This window comes from Populus nigra, chromosome 10 (assembly GCF_951802175.1).
Source record: "Populus nigra chromosome 10, ddPopNigr1.1, whole genome shotgun sequence".
Lineage (NCBI taxonomy): Eukaryota > Viridiplantae > Streptophyta > Magnoliopsida > Malpighiales > Salicaceae > Populus > Populus nigra.
The window spans coordinates 16092516-16111687 of NC_084861.1; the positions used below are offsets into that span (position 1 = coordinate 16092516).

General features: G+C 36.7%; 3 protein-coding genes and 1 pseudogene across 4 annotated transcripts; 2 read left to right on the forward strand and 2 right to left on the reverse strand.

Annotated features, from left to right (window-relative positions):
- The first annotated feature begins 2083 nt into the window (after positions 1–2083).
- Positions 2084–6824, forward strand: LOC133704938 (fasciclin-like arabinogalactan protein 17). The gene is made up of 3 exons (XM_062130005.1): positions 2084–3582; positions 5402–5522; positions 6340–6824. Exons 1-2 carry the CDS (start codon positions 2268–2270, stop codon positions 5473–5475), a joined length of 1389 nt encoding a protein of 462 aa, XP_061985989.1. The 5' UTR covers positions 2084–2267; the 3' UTR covers positions 5476–5522; positions 6340–6824.
- On the reverse strand, positions 5472–9346 carry LOC133704939 (vacuolar protein sorting-associated protein 36-like; annotated as a pseudogene).
- Positions 9347–9837: 491 nt separating this feature from the next.
- On the forward strand, positions 9838–13413 carry LOC133705926 (uncharacterized). 2 transcript variants are annotated; one of them, XM_062131376.1, is made up of 8 exons: positions 9838–10085; positions 10196–11023; positions 11367–11473; positions 11555–11631; positions 11727–11796; positions 11997–12093; positions 12183–12221; positions 12602–13413. In XM_062131376.1, the coding sequence occupies exons 1-8, from the start codon at positions 10011–10013 to the stop codon at positions 13295–13297; spliced, it is 1989 nt and encodes a 662-aa protein (XP_061987360.1). In that variant the 5' UTR covers positions 9838–10010; the 3' UTR covers positions 13298–13413. The 2 variants fall into 2 exon arrangements, with proteins under 2 accessions (XP_061987360.1, XP_061987359.1); XM_062131375.1 differs by having other exon boundaries at positions 9839–10085; positions 12177–12221.
- Positions 13414–16357: 2944 nt separating this feature from the next.
- On the reverse strand, positions 16358–18841 carry LOC133704147 (uncharacterized). Its single transcript, XM_062128906.1, has 4 exons — positions 18584–18841; positions 17422–17515; positions 17196–17300; positions 16358–16873 (listed from the first exon to the last, which is right to left on the reverse strand). The coding sequence occupies exons 1-4, from the start codon at positions 18763–18765 to the stop codon at positions 16604–16606; spliced, it is 651 nt and encodes a 216-aa protein (XP_061984890.1). The 5' UTR covers positions 18766–18841; the 3' UTR covers positions 16358–16603.
- Between the last annotated feature and the right edge of the window lie 331 nt (positions 18842–19172).

Genomic DNA, 19172 nt, shown 5'->3' on the forward strand with positions numbered 1-19172 from the left:
GTAAAACTTGAAAACGGTGATCTTGCTGAAGAAAAAATTAAATATTTTTATAAATATTAAAACGAATGGTATTTTACAGTGTGTGTTATGAACCAAGGTTGTGTTTTGTTGGTATTTTATAACAAGGAGATGAAATACATAAGATATAAATATATATTTGGTCGAAGAAAAAAGATGAAAATATAAAATAAATAAATATTTTTAATAATTTTGATGTATTTTTAAAATATAAATTACATGGAGATATGTTTTGTCTATCTTTAATATTTTTCATCTTTTTTTGTTATGGAACAATAATTTAACACTACTTTAAGATATAAAAGTATTTAAATAATTTTAAAAACGATTAAATTTAGCCTTTTTAAAATGCCGTAAAAAAAGATTTTTTTTGTAACTACATGGTAGAAAAAAATATTTACCCCCCTTAAAAAATGTTCATGAGTGTCATGCAAATCATAATCAAAATTAAATTAGTAAATATATTGTAAAAAGATTTCCAAAATCAAGAAAAAAGAACAAGACTTTTTGTGTGGGGTAAGGGCAAGCATTGGAGCACCAGCAAGGGCCCATCGCAAATTTGTTTATAAATAAAACTATATAGCCCACAAGAACATAAGGCTAGTTTGTGGACCAACCTCCTTGAACAAAGCTTGAGGACTGTCTAGCATTTTTGACACGTGTGATAAAAGAAAAAGACTCCCAGGTCCAATCTTGCTTGCTAGGGAAGACCTTTGGGATGCCGGCAACTAAAAAAATAAAGAAAGAATTGCCCCCCACGTGGTACCCTTCCCTCTCCTTAACCAGCAACCGACGCTTTTTTCACCCAACCACAGAATGGTTAGAAGCTCTTTTTTAGTCCTTGTATTTTTATTTTTATACTGTTTCCTCCCTGTATTTTATTTACTAATATCAATCCTCTACTTTCAAAATGATGTTTACAGTTGGGTGATTATTTTCGGTTCGGTTCTGTTTTATAAAAAAAATAATTAAACCAATTTTTTTTTAAAAAACCAAAATCTGTTCAAACCGACCGGTTTCGGTTCGGTTTGGTTTTAGAACAAAACCGGTTCAAACCGGTTTGGCTCGGTTTTTTCAGTTTGGGTCAGTTTTGGATAGGTTTGGCTCCTTTTTTTTCCGGTTTGGCTCTTTTTTCGGTTTTTTTCTAGTTTGGTTCAGTTTTTTCGGTTTTAGGCTTATAAAACCGAAACCAAACCAAACTGGCTAGTTTTTTTTCAAATTTTAATCGATTTTTTTTTCACGGTTCGGTTTTTTCAATTTTCTCGGTTTTAATTTTCTCGATTTTTTTGTTTTTTTCCTCGCTCCTAATTTACAGTATCATGGCTCGTGCTCGGACTCAGATTTTCCAGCTCTACGAGTTTCACGAGTTGATGATTTAAAAATAACCACAATGGTTAGAATCCTTTTTTTAGTCCTTGTATTTTTATTTTTACACTGTTTCCTCCCTGTATTTTTATTTACTAATATCAATCCTCTACTTTCAAAATGATGTTTACAGTATCATGACACGTGTTCAAACTCAGATTTTCCAACTCTATGAGTTTTACGAGTTGATGATTTGAAAATAACTCGAGCGTAGAGTCAAATAAAAGACAAAATAAAAATGAACTTCACACTAACACAGCAATGTTTGATTTATCATACTAACCACCTTCGAGATTGTTTTTTTTTGTTTTATAGCTTGCTTTTAAATTTTTAATTTGCTTGAAAATATATTAAATCAAGATTTTTTAAAGTATTTTGAATTATTTTGATGTATTTATATTTAAAAAATATTATTTGAATATATTATTAATTAAAAAAAACTTTTAAAATATATATTCTATCACACTACCAAAACACACTAATAAATATAAAATTATATAAAAAATATTTGTGAATTTAATAATCACTGCTTTTAAAATTATTTTTTCTTTAAAAATATATATAAAAAATTTTTACCGCAGAAGGAAAAACACTGTGAAAGAAGCTTTTAACCGCCGGAAAAACAGTAAACTACCCAACAAGACACTGTGTCACTGTCTTCTTCTCCCACCTTTTATGTACCTTCAACGAATGTATAAAAGTATAAAACACAACACCAGAGAGCGAGCCCAGGAAAAACAAAGTACTGAGAGGAGGGAGAAAGAAAAGACTGGCCTTTGAAGCAAGCAAAACCAACCCAACCCCTCACCTCTTCTATTTTTATATATCTATCATCACCTCTTCAACAAGCCAATTTAACCCTCCATCAATCTTTTCCTTCTTCAATGGCCATGGCGCCTTCACCTTCTTGCATCCACATTTTCTTCGCTTCAATTCTTCTTCTCTCAAATTTTCATCTCGGGTTCTCTTCCTCCTCTACATTGCAAGAAAACCATAGCAATGGGTCTTATTCAGGCCAAATCAACTCAAACTCAGTTCTTGTAGCTCTTCTTGACTCACATTATACAGAACTGGCTGAACTTGTTGAAAAGGCACTTCTTTTACAGACCCTTGAAGATGCTGTTGGTAAACACAACATCACCATCTTTGCTCCTAGAAATGAAGCTCTCGAACGTGATCTTGATCCCGAGTTCAAGCGGTTCTTGCTTGAACCTGGCAATCTCAAGTCTCTCCAGACTCTCCTACTTTATCACATTGTCCCCAACAGAATCAATCTCAGCCATAACTCTTCTCTTCACCATCACAGCACCTTGTGCCGCGATAGAATCAAGCTCGGCAGTCAATCCGGCGAGAAGTTAATAGACTCGGCGAAAATCATTCAAGTGAATGCAGTGGAGAGGCCAGATGGCGTAATTCATGGGATTGAAAGGTTGCTAATCCCACGATCTGTTCAACAAGATTTCAACAATCGCAGGAGTTTGCAATCAATTTCAGCTGTGAAACCAGAAGGAGCACCAGAGGTTGATCCAAGAACACACAGGTTGAAGAAACCAGCACCACCAGCAAAACCCGGTTCAGCCCCGGTCCTACCAATCTACGATGCAATGGCACCCGGCCCATCTCTTGCCCCGGCTCCAGCTCCTGGTCCAGGTGGACCTCATCACCATTTCAATGGAGAAAGACAAGTTAAAGATTTCATTGAAACCCTTCTTTTGTATGGAGGATACAATGAAATGGCTGATATTCTTGTGAATTTAACATCATTAGCAACAGAAATGGGAAGATTAGTATCTGAAGGTTATGTGCTAACAGTTTTAGCCCCAAATGATGAAGCAATGGCTAAGCTCACAACAGACCAATTGAGTGAGCCAGGAGCGCCGGAGCAGATAATCTATTACCATGTGATACCCGAGTATCAAACTGAAGAAAGCATGTACAATGCTGTTAGAAGATTTGGGAAGATTTCTTATGATACATTAAGATTGCCACACAAAGTTTTGGCACAAGAAGCTGATGGGTCTGTGAAATTTGGACATGCTGAGAATTCTGCTTATTTGTTTGATCCTGATATTTACACAGATGGAAGAATCTCTGTTCAGGGGATTGATGGGGTTCTGTTTCCATTAGAGGAGAAGGAGAAATCGGATACCAAGACGGAAATGAAGAGTGTTAAGGTTGCTGCTAAGCCGCAAAGGAGAGGTATGTTCCCTTGAATTTCGCTTGCTTAGTGTTTTATTTTTAAATCTCGTCTCGGCGTTATTTCGGTTTTGGTTTAGATGTTTCGGTTGTTTATTTGGCCGGAGCTGTAGAGGGCTTTTTTTTTAACTACAGGCGTGTTGTATTGAATTTGCTTGCTCTGCTAGTTTTTCTTTTTTTAGTTACTGTCCACCTTCCAGGGTTAATTTCGATATGGGCCGATATTTCTTTTTCGGTTCAGATATTTCGATGGTTAATTTGGCGGGGAGGGTACAGGGTTTTCTTTTGTCCTCTTCTATTTTGTGACCATGTTATTGAATTTGCTGACCTTGCATTGTTACAGTCTTGAGGTTCTTATTTTGTGGACTTCCTTGGGAGTTAATTTTAATGTTGACCGATATTTCGGTTTTAGTAAAAAAGTTCCGGTGGTGGCTTTGGCCAGCCAGCCAGCCAGGAAAGGGTGGGTTTTGGCTTTTGGGTTAGGTATTGGCATGGGGGATTGTGAGTGTCGGTGGTCAGAGCTCGCCAGAATGGCATATTTGTCTTTTCCTCCCCCCCTCTTGGTGGGTCTTTACTCTTTAGTTTATTTAGGGTTGTGTTTGTGAGACATTAGTACATTGCAGAAGATATGAAATCTGTGGTGCTCGTAGCTTAATTATTCTGCTTTTTTCTTTTGTTAATCACAATTATCAGAAGCTAGTGGACTAAACAATTTGGGATTATTCTGAAAATATTCCTTTTAACATTACATGAGCCAGCCATCTCCTCTCTTAACTTGATTCATGATCTCTTAGGACAATGCCTTGCAACTACCAATCATGTTTATTATGACATTATCATTTATTTATGAAGATGTTGTGAAGTCAACATCTCTACCAATTATATAGATTATAGCAAGAATGGTATAGAACTTCAGAAAAAAATAAAATTATTACCTACTCTCCGTTATATTAATTACATTCATAGTTATAAAACTCGACCTTGATTAATTTAATTTTATTTTTAAATCATAAATTAAATTAATCCTTCTAACCCAAACCTATATCTTGAGCCAGGTTAACTATGAGCCAAGATGAAGTAACCATTACCCTAATAAACTAGAAAAAGACTCGGATGAAAATATATATGAACACACACTCACACTAACTCCTACCATAACAAGAATTATAGTGTTTTGTTTGTAATGCCGACTTGCACCCTTCTTAATTATAAAGGCCAACAAAAGACAGGGTGTTTTTGCTTATTTATGTCTATGATCTTAGCACACAATAAATTCATTTGGTTTGAAAACAATTATTGGGCATGATTTATTTTGTTTTTATTACAAGTTATTTTAGTATATAGTATACAGTCAGTGGTTTTGGGACCATCTTTAGCATACAGTTGGAGTATCCTGTCAAACGCTGCGCAAACTGGAAACTCCATTATTTATTTCAAAGCAAAGAGTTGGTATCCACACGTTTCTTTGACTTCTTGTATTATATATAAGAAATCAGACCTCTCTGTTCCTGTTTCTACTGTTGCTTTTCTAGCTGTGAGAAAGAACCGCACAGATCTCTCCCATGTCAGGCGGCTTGGATTGCTACACGGAGGATATGCCCTCCATGCAATTGCCACTCTGGAGTGTTTAACATTGTTTAGTATGCATGACAAAATTAAGTATTAATACATATGCATGTTGGTTGGTTGATTAGGGCAATTATTTTAGGTTTTATGTTGTTGTCGAGTGGTTGGTTTCATGAACCTGTCGAAGTTAGCATGTAGCTTTCAGTTGATATAATTAAAGGGTGTTTAACACTTTAATGTGTATAATATTTGGCAGGGAAGTTGCTTGAAGTGGCTTGCAGGATGCTCGGGACGTTTGGGCAAGATTCACATTTCACCACATGCCAGTAAATAAAGACTTCCTTGTATGAAAAGGAATACTTCAAAGAAGGATAAAGGTGAAATTCTTCGGTTGATTCTACTCCTAATCCATCTATAAAATATAAGGTTTGATGTCGTTGTTCTTCGTTAGGGTTTCTTAATCTGCGTTGACAAATCACAGCAACCTAACAACCAGTGAAAATCACATAGGAACCATTCGTTTAGGTCTATTCCATGTAATCGACATATTTTATATCATTTCTCCATGACCTAGACTCATTCCAAGCTGTGCAGCATGTGATTGTTGAGGTCAACCTCCCAGCAGCATCCAGTGCATTGCTTACATCCTTAAAGAGCTCACACATTGACAAAAAGGCACGATGTTAGAACAGTATACATGATGAAAGTATAGAACTTGATGTCTACAAGATAGCGTCATTCGGTTAAGATAAAAAAGAAGAAGCAAAGATAGTAGAGATGAAAAGAACTTGTTTTCATATCCTTCATAAAAATTCACTTCAAATTGCCCCCTAAAGATTTAATTTATATATTAATCTTTAATTTTCCAACCAAATGTGTTTTTTTACCTTTTATCCCGGAACATTAACCAAAACAAATGGTAATTTATCACTGTGAAACTAAAAAATGTAAGAAAGTCTTCTTCTTTTCTATATATACACACACAATTCCCTTTGAACCTTCTTGATGTTTGAGCTAATTCCATGTCAATGTGTGACTTGTTTGTTTCACTGAACCTGAAAAGGGCAACAATTTGCTTTCAAGTAAAGTAAATACATCTTTCCACCACAACGGAAAAGGAAATCACAGCCTAAAAATTGAAGTTTTACTGTGAATTGTTTATGCTAATGATAGCATGATATGACTTAAATGCAGGTGAGCTGCTGAGATCATGTAAAGTCCTTGTATCTGAATTTTCTTCTCTACAAATAGGTTCTAGTTTTTCACATGGGAAGCCGACAACCAAAGGTGAAAAGGGATCATGGTGTGATGATGTTCTTATTGTTTTTGTGTTACTCAAGTTCCATGATTGCACTGGAAGAAAAGGGTCATTGTCCTTAGTTTTAGAGGCCCTTTGAACAGCACAAGATATTCTTCTCCTTTTTTATTTTAATTTTTTTTGTCCTTTTTGTGTGCCAAGTATGGTGGTGGTGAGCTGTCTGGTGGTGGTTGGTGGAGATGGGAAAACTATGGAAGAGGTGAGGAGTAAAGTATTCCATGTGGGCTTCCCACTACAATAAAAGAAGGCAGGCAGAAATATGTGGGAATAATAAAATAAAAGTATTCTTTTGTGTTCATGCACAATTAGAGAAAGGAAAATTGTAATTAATTTTTTGTGCAATTTTTCTTTCTTTTGTTTACCTTTCTTTCTTTTCCAAGCACTTCAATTAATGCTTCTCCCTCCCTCCCTCCCTCTCTATCTCAAAGTGAGTTAGCATTGATGCTCTGGCCAAAGGGCATTGCTGTGTATCATCTAATTGCTCATTCTTCACACAATTCAGTACTGTAATATGCGTTGTTTCACCCCTTTCAACAATTTTCTATTGCGAACACCGATTCACAGATCTCAAACAAGGAAATGAATTTGTTGTAGGGATAGTTATTTTTTTTTCCCTTTCTATCTCCATGCCAAACTCTCTTCTAACTAGGAACACATTCCATGGCGCAGATTGTGAGACAAGCCAAAATACTAATTTAAAAAACAGTACTTTGGTTCTAGTAATTGAAATAGCATTGAAGTAATTGATTGGGGGTTGAAAAAGCAAATTCTTCTCACGTCCCAAGTAAGTTTCCTTTGAATTCTTCAGAAATTAATTACTCCCCATATATGGATCTCAAAACAGACAACTTAACGCCCGAGTAATTGAAGATAGAATCATACATACACATCAAACTTCCCCCAAAGAGAACATGCTTGCAACAAATCCTCAGGCGAGATCAATTCTATGTAGAAAACAGCACAGAAAGAATAAGGGCCCATTAGCAACAGCAACAGAAAGAGATCAAACAAACCTGTGCCCGGAGCACGACTGAGGAGGCAATAGATATCTATAAGATTGATCATTCCTCCAGCTTTCTCTAAGGGAATTCTGATAAAATCTGCTAACCAAGTAACGAAAAAGAAAATTTGAGATTCTCTTCTTTAAGGGAAGAAAATCGAGTAAAACAATATATATTTAAGAAGCATACTCAGCCAACAAAAGCAAGTAATATTAAGAAGATCCAACTAAATTTCTCTTATCAAACAATTAAGCCATGAGAAACGCATACAGACAGGTGGCAAACGAAATAGACCTGACGGGACAGTTGTTGATGATACATGGCACCAGCAGACTCTTTGGTTACTGGGGATATGATACCAACACTCTACAGCCACTCTTGCATGTCTTCTTTGGAACCCATTTCCTCATCATTTCCAGAACTACTTTGAGAGCTCGAGCCAGACAAAAGCTTCTGCCTAATCTTCTCTGCTAGCATGACCATCTCTTTAACCTTGCTCTGTAGATTTAAAAACCACAGAACATAAAGCAGCAGCAGCCTAACCCATAGTGATAAAACAATAACAATTTAACTCAACACTTGTACACAAGCCAAAACCTAGCTATTGCAGTCTCGTTTCAAAGCCAAACATTCAGATAACTCACTTCTCACGTAATCTAAGCAATGCACACCAGCCCATGTCAAAACCTAACTATTGCAGTCTCGTTACAAATCCAAACATTCAGATAATTTGCTTCTCACATAGTCTAAGCAGGGCAACAGTCCATGTGCGTGATAGTTCATGTCAAGTTACTTCAAATACTAATACATTACTCTATTGTTAAATAGCGATAAAATGAAACTAAACATCTCCCGCAAGCTATTATCTTTTTCAGAATGACCAAAAAGTTGATTGAGCAATAACAATTTGGCTTAACACATTAGAAACAAGTCAAAACCAAAATTATTGTTCTCGTTTCTTGCATAATCTAACAAATGCAAGACCATATCCTCAGCATCGAGTTATTTTCAACCAGTACTAATCCATTAATGTTTCCTAGATAACCCAATAATTACAACTAATTATCTCCTACAAGCTCATGCATGAACACATTGTTCATATGCAATTATAAAATACTAATCCATTATCAGACAACTCAATAGCAACAGTTAAAACTAAACACCATCTACGAGCAATAAACTTTCTAATAAAAAACAATTACCAAAAGAGCATTCAAGTCTTGAAAAGCCTCTTGCATACTCTTGCCAGTACTCTGCCACATCTCCTGCTCTTTCCTCAATATACTAGCCACACCCACCAGCCTCAATGACCCATCACTGGAGTATAATCCACCAACAGAACCCGAACAGACCCGGAACCCGACCCACCACCACTATCATTATCTATCTCCCAAGCCCTTCCTCTCCAACAATCCCAAAACTTTGTCAAAAAAATCATCAATACCCCCCTTCCCTCTTATCACTAAAGTCACCACAACACTCCTCGAATGCATAGAAATTTGAAACCGGATCCGGGGTGAGTGAAACATTGACTTGATCGACTTCATTGGTGAAAATATGTGTTACAGAATTCAAAGAGATTGATATTGGACTTGAACTGTCCGTGGTGGCATTGGAAGGAAACCAGAGGAGGTGGTGTGTGGTGACGGTTAGGAGGCCTGATTTTAATGGCGGGAAGTCAAGGGAATTGATGGAGGTGGTTGTTGTGGTGGGTTCGGTTTCAAGGTCTACGGCGGAAAGGAGGTGGCACTCTACTTCGGTTTGGTGGAGGACTGGACGGCCATTGCTGGTCACGGAGGCCGGTTGGAAGAAGCCGGTGGTGCTGGTCGACATTGTCGTAGATGTTGTGCCATCTGAGTTTGGATGTTCTGTCTTTTTTTTATTTTTCAAGTCAAGTTCGTTAAGATACTGTACAAGGTAACTTTGAGGGTTAATTCTATGTTAGTCCTTGTAATGTATTTAAATTAATTTATTAGTCCCTTTTAATGATATATAGTTTGAAATGGTGCCATAAAGTGAAGTCATTATATTTTTTTCATGATCTATGAAATTGTAAAAAAACCCTTCTAATTAAAAAAATAAAAAAGAGTAAAGAAGTCCTTATAATTCTAAATTAGTCCCAGTTTCTTTTCGTGAATTCTTCCCTTTTTATGATTAACACGTTAGACATCTGCATAATGTCAGTTTTCTTCAGCACGAATCAAAAGAAACAATGAGGAGGGACAAATGTGTTAAATCAAAGAAATATGTGAGAACAATTAGCTAATAGCTACAGTTTAAAGATTGAGGAATTATTGCTTAGTAACTGTACATATGAGGACGAGCATGTAGTTATCCTTTTATTTTTAGCAGAGTAAAAAAGAGAAAAAAAACGCTAGTGCTAGGAGGTTAGTGGCTTCTGGCTAGCCTACAAAAAGTACAAACTCTAGAAAGATAAACCCGCCTTCCTCCTGTTAAAGCTTAAACCCTAACACCCTCTCTTCTTGCTTTCTAAATTGAGTAAAAATCTCTGCAACTTGTAAAGTAGCAGTCTTGATGCTCAAAAGATGAAACCTTTCTTCAATTCCCGTCGTCCTAAGCATCACAAGCAAAAGGGCAACGCTGCTCCTCTTAATCAACAGGTACTATAGCCCTCTCTCTGTCTGATAATTTTGTATGTTAAAGGGTTTTTTCTTTGTTCTAATTTAGAGCTGTTTTGTTTTTTTTTTCTTTTGTTTGTTGAATTTATCAGGTTTTTTCAACAAACCCATCTTTAGCAAATTCAATGCCAATGCAACCGCAACTGGGTTTAGTCAATCCTCAGATTCCAATTCCTTTCAATAATTCAAACACCCTTTTAAGCAATGGACAAGCCATGGCTAATATGCCACCTTTGATCGCTCAACAACCTGGTATATTGAGTGGACCTAATGATCTGGCTATCCTTCAGTTACAAAATCAAGTCAACAAGTTGAATGCTTTAAAGATGTTAATGGATCAAGTAAACCAATTGCAAGGAGAGCTGTTTGGGCCTAGTTTCTCCAATTTGCCACAACAACTCAATCAAAATATGGGTTTGTTACAAAATCCAATGCAGAATATGATGAACCCTGTTATGCCTTTGCAAATGCCAATAAATTCTCAAGTTGGTTCCTTTAATGTCCCTTCAAGCAATCACCAAGTGGTAGGTGCTCGAAGTCAGAACTTTTTTGTAAATCCACCGTTTGGAGCTGAGCAACGAGTGAATCCAAACCCGCCCAACTATGTAATGCCGACAACTAGTGCATATGGATCGAAGCTATTGCATGTTGCAGATCAGCAAGGCCAAGGGAAATTGTCTGCGTCACAGCAAGGTCAGAACTTTTTGATGTCCACAGGGGGTGCAAATGGACCAAATGTTGCAAATCAGCAAGTGGAAGGGAACTCGCCTGCATTACAGCAAAGTGAGAAAGTTCCAATGCCTGCAATGGCTGCAAATGGAGCAAAGCCATTGCCTATTGCAACTCAGCAAGGGCAAGGGAACTCATCTGCTTCTCAGCAAAGTTGGAACTCGCAGCCCTCTACGTACAATAGGTGGCAGGTAACCGTATTTAACTTGGACGATTTTTTTCTGAGTTCATATCATTTATGCAATCCAGTGGTCATGGTTTGTTTTATGCACTTTCCATGCTTCAGTATGCTATCGTTCATGGTAGCTGGCACGTTTTTCCAGTTGCTTCACGAATTTTTTAGTGAGGTTTACTCACTTGCAATTTAGTTGTTTGGCTTTTTGTATATGAAATTTGTTCCAAATCTTTATGTAGTTTTGTCGATGCTTTTCTCTTCATTTTTTTTTGTTACCTCTCCAAAATGTCTGTGTGCATTCCCAATTGATGGCTTTCCTACAAATATTGATGAATTCAAGTGTTTTGTCCTTGTTGTAGGGTAATACTGCCAGAAATGGTCAGAGTAGTACTCCAAAATCCAAATGGGAAAAGTCTTCTGGAAAAAACTTCAAAAATAATCGAAATAGAGGGCGATCACAATCAGGGTGTGTATTGAAACTTTTGGTTTCTAACTTCCACTACTATATGGAACTGTCTTGTAATCATCTGAAATTCAATTTCTGCAGACACCAGAAATCTGATTTCAATTGCATGGATAATGGAAAGAGAAAGCTTGAGTTTTCTAATGAACATGGAAGAAAAGGTTTGTAATCTTAGACCTTACTACAAGCTCACCTCCTCTTTGTATGTCTTGAGGGAGATAGGTGGTTTAAACCTTGTTCTCTAAAAATGCGTCAGGGAACGGCAATGAGAGGGTAGCAAAATTTGGTCGCACTGATCTTACAGACCAAGCTACAGAAGAGAAAAGGTAATGTTTGCTTGATCTATTGTTACTTACCAATTTGAGAAAGTGTCATATTAGGGTGACCTCGTATTATTATTCAAGTTACTTTAAGAATGTAAATGCGAGGGCAGGCAGGTAAACTGCCATTGCCTCTTTCTTCCATCCACTTTCACACTACTAATTTCTGCATTTTGTTTGTTTGCTGGTTTAACTTTGTGCATCAGTAAACCTAGCAGAACTTTTTTTTACACGGAACAAGAAATCAAACAATGGCGTGAATCACGTAGGAAACACTACCCAACAAAAACCAACATCGAGAAGGTTGAATCCTGTTCTGTACTATTATGCTGCATTTAATTATTAACTCAAATAATTGAGCTGATCATGAACTTGACACCTGGCAGAAGCAGATGGAGGTCATTGATAGAGAGGCCAACTTTCGTCGCAAGGTAAACCCCCAACACCCCCCCCCCAATCTATTGTATTGTATATTTGGCACATATACTAGGGCCACTAGACAAGACCTTGTTTGTATATATGTTCTTAAATGGATGGTCACATTTTTCTGGCAAAATATATATGCTAATGAACATTTTATTCCACAGCATAGATATCTTCCTTGTTTGAAATTACAGCCTTTTACATAATTCATCAATAGAAAGATCATTTTATAACGGGTTGAAAGAGAGTAAGAAAGGGTGCATTATGAAAGGATTGGTTGGTTTTTCTTAAGGTGATGGAAATTTATATCAAGGAAAGGAACTAGTGAAAATTCTTAAGCTGCAATATGCTTCAACTTTTGGTAATTTGTTGGACGTGTTTGATGCAGCAACTCAAGGAGATTTTGGCAAAGCAGGCTGAGCTAGGAGTTGAAGTCGCAGAAATACCGCCAGACTATCTGTTAGATTCAGAGAAGTTAGGAGTTGAAGTTGCAGAGATACCACCACCACAGGTGTTAAATTCAGAGAAACTAGGAGTTGAGGTTGCAGAAATACCACCACGGAATCTGTTAGATTCAGAGAAACAAGAGCATGGAAGGGAAGATAACAGAAGGTCCTTGACTAAGAAAGGGAAATTCTGGAACAAGCATGATAAAAGAGGAAGATTTAACAAAAAAGGTCGGCCAGCCAAGCAGGTTGGATCAGCAAATGAAGAAAGGAAGCCAACACTGTTGGAGAAGCTTCTGAGCACAGATATGAAGAGAGATAAGCGCCAATTGTTGCAGGTTTTTAGGTTCATGGTGGCGAACTCTTTCTTCAAGGATTGGCCAGAGAAACCTTTGAAATTTCCTTCAGTAGTGGTCAAAGAAGATGGTTATGAGGATGAGATTGTAGAGAAAAAATCCTCACTTGTCGGGGAGGAAGTTTCTGAAGACAGGAACAACACAATAGCTGAAAATTTCGGTGATAGAGATGACAACATCGAACATGATGCTCAAGTCGAGCTGGGGAATTGTTTTGTCAGGGGAAAATGTGATATTGTTGACGAAGTTGATAGGGTTGAAGAGGGAGAAATTGTTGACTAACATTGCACCTTCTGTTAAATGTGTCAAGCATTGTAATTCCACCACCCCTCAAACCACTCCTTAAGGATTTGTAAACTATGTTCACTCTCTTATTAACTATCCAGTTTTGCATTAAAGTTTGTCAGCATGGTCATTGTACTTGAATTATAGCGTGGACATGCATTGGCACCATTCTGGACAAATGTGCGTTGGTATAGAACATTTCTGAATTCACCCAATAAAACATCATATTAATTCTTCAAATTTTTATTACATCAGATTCATGTTTAAATAGACAAGCATATATTTTTCTTAGTGCATTTTTTAGCTATGCCCAACCCCTTCAACTTTATTTCCTTATAATATATATCACCGTCTCAAACAATTTCTTCACTGTTTAATCAAATCCTGCACATAACAAAAACAACCAAAGAATCAAATCCCAGAAGAAATTGCATAAGATTGCCCTAAATCTATATTTTTCTCAAAGAACACTTGCGACAATCGACTTTAAGGCCGCTAGGAATGGTGACTTGGAGTTGGCAAAGTTTGGGGAGTTGCTGAACTCTCTCAGCCCTCAGGGTTAAAAGGGGAAGACTTCATAGCGGCCACTTAACATTCACAAAGTTGCTTGCGGTCAGCACTAGAGCTAGCAGCTAGCTTGCAGCACCGACAACACCAAAATCATTAATCCTAGAGCCCATTTAACCCCACCCATTTTTTTGTGGGATCAATCCTAAAATTATTGCAAGGCCCCTCAATTGATGAATATAGACTCATGGTGGACTAGGCTGTAAGATAATTTCTACAATGCAAGTAAGAGATAAGCAGGCAATTAGAGCATTTGTCGTTAAAAGAACTATATACTTTCTAGCTGTATAAACTCAACTGCTTCACTTCTATTTCGATGCAAAATTAACTCAACTGTCCAGTAGCCTATGGAAAGAGAGCTACATTTTTCAAAAACCTAATATGAACATTAAAATTTTAAGTTACTCACTTTGCCATTAAAAAGAGTAGTGCATTAATCAACATTGGTGGTAACTTGGAACTAGGAGTTATTCGAGTGCTGGCAGTGGCAATGCACCCCCTTTTTATCACAAGTATTAAAAACTCACATGGAATAACTCGTAGAATTACTCTCCTTTTTTCTGTTTATCTTTGATGTTGAAACTCTTGAAAGCTAGTTATAAAACTCGATCTATCCTAATAAATTAACTTGGAATCTAGACTTGAATAAATTAAAGAAAAAATAAGAAAGAAATTGACTAAGCTGGTCAAAATAACATCATTTTGATAATTTTTTAGAAAAAAATCATTAAAGTTGACTCTCTAACTAGTGATGCAGACCTTGTCCCGATTGAATTTTAAAATCATGCTCTAAACACCTTGATTTGTAAAATATTGATTCCAAATTGAAAACCATCATATGTTAAAAACCATTTTCTCCTGCATGTGAACTATTATCAGAGCAATCTGCCTAAGGAATCCACAAATATTTCCCTCTGGCTAGAGCATATAATTTGCAATTAGGGTTGGGGATGGCAAAATTATCCCCCTTTATAGGTATTTGATTAAATCCGACCCGAAAGAGGTGGTGGGTATGGAGGGCATTTTTTCCTCGACGGGGACGGGGTATATGCTCCCATCTTGTGGAAAACCCATGCCTGATTATATATTCTCATGTAATTTTTTTTATTTTTTTCTCTTATATTTTTTAAATAATTGAACTTTTAAAATAATATTTTTTGTTAGATTTACATTGATAACTTATATTTAACTATGAACAACATTTATGTGTATATATACTAACTTTTTCATTGGATATTAGCAATCAAATAGTAATTTTAAATGCAAGAAATTATATTAATGGGGAATCCCTAGACCCACTCGAAACCCCGATGGGGAAAAACTATTTCCCTCCACCTCAAACCTGATCAATATGGTGGGGTATGGGAGAACTGTAACCCGCCCATTGTCATCTCTATTTAGTAAGGTTCATATGTGAACGAGTAGATGCATGCAGTTTTGGAAAACAAGTTAGGTTCGTAAAGATTATGAGGTGGTGGATCTCATGAAACGAGAAGGTTCAGGGAGAATCGGTGAAGATGATGGCGGCAACAGCTTTGCTAACCTGGTATGGAAGCAAGTCCCATGAACGTCCATGGCAAGATTAAGGTTTTCATTTGGACATTGCACAATAGCATTGCAGGTGGCTGTAATACTAAGAAGAGAACTGAGAATTCTGATCCTATATATTGCTAATGTCACGAATATAAGCTACATTGTTTGCAACTGCATGTTACGATCATAGTGACCGGTAAGGTTTAATACCTATAGTTACAGTTTCAAGCAGTCTCCATGGAATTTCGGGGCAGAGACTATTAGTGCAAGCTTTTTCATTGATTGGTTTCCACAAATGCGCACTCAGACCAACCGGTTAGCTATTTCTGCTGGAGACTGCTTATACTGTTATTGAATCAAGGCCAGAAAGGGTCTCAAGAGCCTCTTTATTTTTTCATTTTAAATGTGTTTTTGAAAAGAAATAAATTGTTATATTTTTTTTGTTTCAAGCTAATTTTATTTTGATGTTTTTTGATCATTTTAATGTGTTGATATTAAAAATAAATATTATTCCAATACATTTCCAAACAAAAACACTAAAAAATACAACATCCAAACAAAAAACACTATGAAAAACAACTACTATCACAATAACAAATAGTCTCTAGCAGGAAATTACCATATAGAATTCCTTGTAAATTCCTTGTAAAGACACAAAACAACCCTTATAAATTACCATATAGAATTCCTTGTAAATTTCCAGGAAGCTACATAATCAACCCATTTGCCAAGCATAGTCTAATGAAATCTTCCCTCTTTGCCCCATACTACACTTGGAGATACTTAACTCATAACCCATCAAGCAGGGACGCTGCTCTAGGCTCAGCTTTAGGCCTTTGTCGTTCTATTTGTCAGGTTTCATTGTCTTCTGACTGGTTGATAATATGGAGCATACCAGTTTCAATATTATTGTTTTATGCCAGTTAGGTATTGAAGATTCTAATAAGGAAGAAGCAGTTTCACATAGAACCAGCGTGTTTAATTGAAAAAGTTATGATTGCTATACGTGAGAAAAGCAGAAAACAAAAAGGAGAGCATCTTATCTGCAATTCATTGACCCAAACAATACAGCATTAACTCGATAAGCATGGACATTGTGCAATCTGCATTATGGATTCTTGCCACCTTTTTCACTACCGCAGACTCTTACCACCTCTAGTGAATTTTTTTGCCATGCAGTCTTGGATCAGTAAAAATGTTGCGTCACTGGGCTTCAAGGGCTGCAATCTCATATTTGATTTCTTCCAGGTGTTCATTTATGGTGGTTACAGAATCCTGTACACCTCTGATTGCTTCCTTGAGAGCATTATCGTACTCAGCATCTGCTTCTGCCTCTTCAGTTCCGGAAGCTTCAGTTATTTCATGAAGGTGCACACACTCATGCTCCATTGGTCTTGAAAATCTGCAGTTTTCATGGTTCACAAGACGTTCTGATGGCCGACCAGCCTTCTTTAACAGCTGAATGGTTGCTGTCTTTAAGAGAAAGCAAAGGAAACAATGTAAATGCTACCAAACATGAAGCAGGTAATTGATGAATGGAACTTCCATGTCTTTAAGAGGACCCATTTGAGTGTTGACAAAAATATTAGTGGCATAAATGTGTATTATGGAAGAAAACAAAGAAATAGAATCTACCCAACACAAGATTGAATACTATTGACTCAGCAACTGACAGAACCACTGACTTAGACATAGATCAAAATCAATAAGAAAAGAAGACATAATTGCAGGTTTCTACCCAAAGTTCCCAAAGGGACACCAATGAAAGAAATCACAGGTTTGCACGAGCACGTACCAGATGCAACTTCTGCTTTTCTTGTGTTTGGATGTCTCTGAGAAGGTGAGCCAGATCAACTCGGTCATGGTCAGGGTTTAGAAATAGGGACTCCATTTCAATTACCTGCACTCGAGTAGAATAGGAAAAATCAATTAATACAGAGTTCCAGGAAAAAACAAAAAAGGGGAGAGAGTGAAAAGGAAAGGAAAAGAAAGAAATACTACGAGTAGGATCGTGGGTGTACTTGTTTGGAGCAGTCATTGAACTCTTCTGTGATCTTGCTGCAAAGCTGCTGGTAAGCTAATTCCCCTCCTGAGACCATATATTCAGAAAACCCCCTGGAAAACAAGCATCAGAATCCCCCATAAATAATTTAGTCATAAATAATGCAGACCATAGCTTATTCTGTAATAAACTTTCAGATCAAAAGACAGATGGGAAACTTGTGTCCAATTTCCAAGAGCTTGTTCACTCATTTCCCAAAAAGACAAATCAGGCCTCTATGATGTAATCCAGATACCAGATCCATGAAGAGGTCCTTAGGCACAAATGAAGCCATATGGACTCCCAGGAAACTGTAAGCAAGTTGCATTATCCCATGAAGGATTGGTTGAACAAGCAAGAAGGATCAAACTTTTCAGTGAGAAACAAGGACTGAAACTGACAAATATAACGGATGGGACAACTGGAAACTTAAAATAATGATACTGACTCTACACGGCATAAGCAGAAATAGAGAAAGGGAAAAAAAAAAGAAAAGATAAGAGGTGGACATGATTAAGGCATTAAATATACCAAATTGTGACACAGTCTAGCTGCGAAAGAACATACGGAGTAGATTTTGATCAAATATATACTTAAGAAACTAGTTGAATTTGAGAAATATAAAGGAAAACAACCATACAAGGAGGATTGACCTAAAATCAGATTGGGGTTCCATAACGATCATCAAAACTCAGTTTTCCTGTTCCCCAGTTTTAATTCCTTATCTGAAACCGTCATTTTTTTGAAAATAACACAACTTTCTTACCAGTTAAAGAAGTTAACCCAAAATCACAACAGGGTTCCTAAAGATCACTCTAAAAATTCAATCATTTTGTTCCTCAATCTCGACCCTTTAACTGAAACCAATCAAGAACCCAAAAGAAACAACTTTTCTAAGGAAGAAAGACCTAAAATCACAGCCGGGTTACCTCTAAAAATTCCATCTTTTTTCGCTCCTGAATTCATCGATATAAGCCAATTAAAACCCAATAAAGACCAAACTTATCAAATAAAATCCATAAACATAGCTGCCCCAAATAGTCTTTTCCAGCTTTACATTCACTAATAATATCAAAAGCTCAAATGAAGTGATTTTCGGAGGGGAGAAAAAAAAAGAAAGGCGAGGGAAGGAGAGAAAGTACTGTTTCAGCTTGGCATAAGCTTGGGCTCTCCTTTGCTGGATTTCAAGGAATCTGCGGAGCAAAAGAAGGGTGTTGGAGGATTTGCTGCTGCTGGCGGCTGCTTCAGTCTCCATTGCCTCTGTATCTGTTAATGATGCCTTCTTTTCGAAATCTTCCATGAGCTCTTGGTTTTTCTTGTCCATCAATTTGTAGTCTCTCTCTCTCTCTCTCTCTCTCTCTCTCTCTATATATATATATATATATGCTATTTTTATTCAATTTCTTATACCAAAAAAAGGGTAGCACATTATATTTATGCTCCTATGAATTTTAGCAATGTTTTACATAAGGCTCCTTCTTTTTAAAATCTGAATTTTCCATCCTGATGTTTCAAGATATTCTCAATTTAGCCCTCATCCAATAACCCTTAAATTTAGATTTTTTTTCTTTAATTAAGAGCTTGATAGGCAAAAATAAAAGCTGATGCTTTAGACCTTTGTACATCTTGGAACAATGTTGAAATTAGGGAATGAAAAATAGTTTGGCATAAAAACAAAAAGAAGAGTATCTCCTTGAAGCTAAAGTTTGTGCGCGCATATGCTTCAGCACA

Coding starts and splice junctions, on each gene's coding strand:
- LOC133704147 (XM_062128906.1), bottom strand. CDS start 18,765: ATGGACAAGAAAAACCAAGAGCTCATGGAAGATTTCGAAAAGAAGGCA. Junction 17,516..18,583: donor GCTTATGCCAAGCTGAAACA/GTACTTTCTCTC, acceptor CTTGTTTTCCAG/GGGGTTTTCTGAATATATGG. Junction 16,874..17,195: donor AAAAGCAGAAGTTGCATCTG/GTACGTGCTCGT, acceptor TTTCTCTTAAAG/ACAGCAACCATTCAGCTGTT.
- LOC133705926 (XM_062131375.1), top strand. CDS start 10,011: ATGAAACCTTTCTTCAATTCCCGTCGTCCTAAGCATCACAAGCAAAAG. Junction 11,632..11,726: donor TAATGAACATGGAAGAAAAG/GTTTGTAATCTT, acceptor AAAATGCGTCAG/GGAACGGCAATGAGAGGGTA. Junction 12,094..12,176: donor CAAAAACCAACATCGAGAAG/GTTGAATCCTGT, acceptor GACACCTGGCAG/AAGCAGATGGAGGTCATTGA.
- LOC133704938 (XM_062130005.1), top strand. CDS start 2,268: ATGGCCATGGCGCCTTCACCTTCTTGCATCCACATTTTCTTCGCTTCA. Junction 3,583..5,401: donor TGCTAAGCCGCAAAGGAGAG/GTATGTTCCCTT, acceptor AATATTTGGCAG/GGAAGTTGCTTGAAGTGGCT.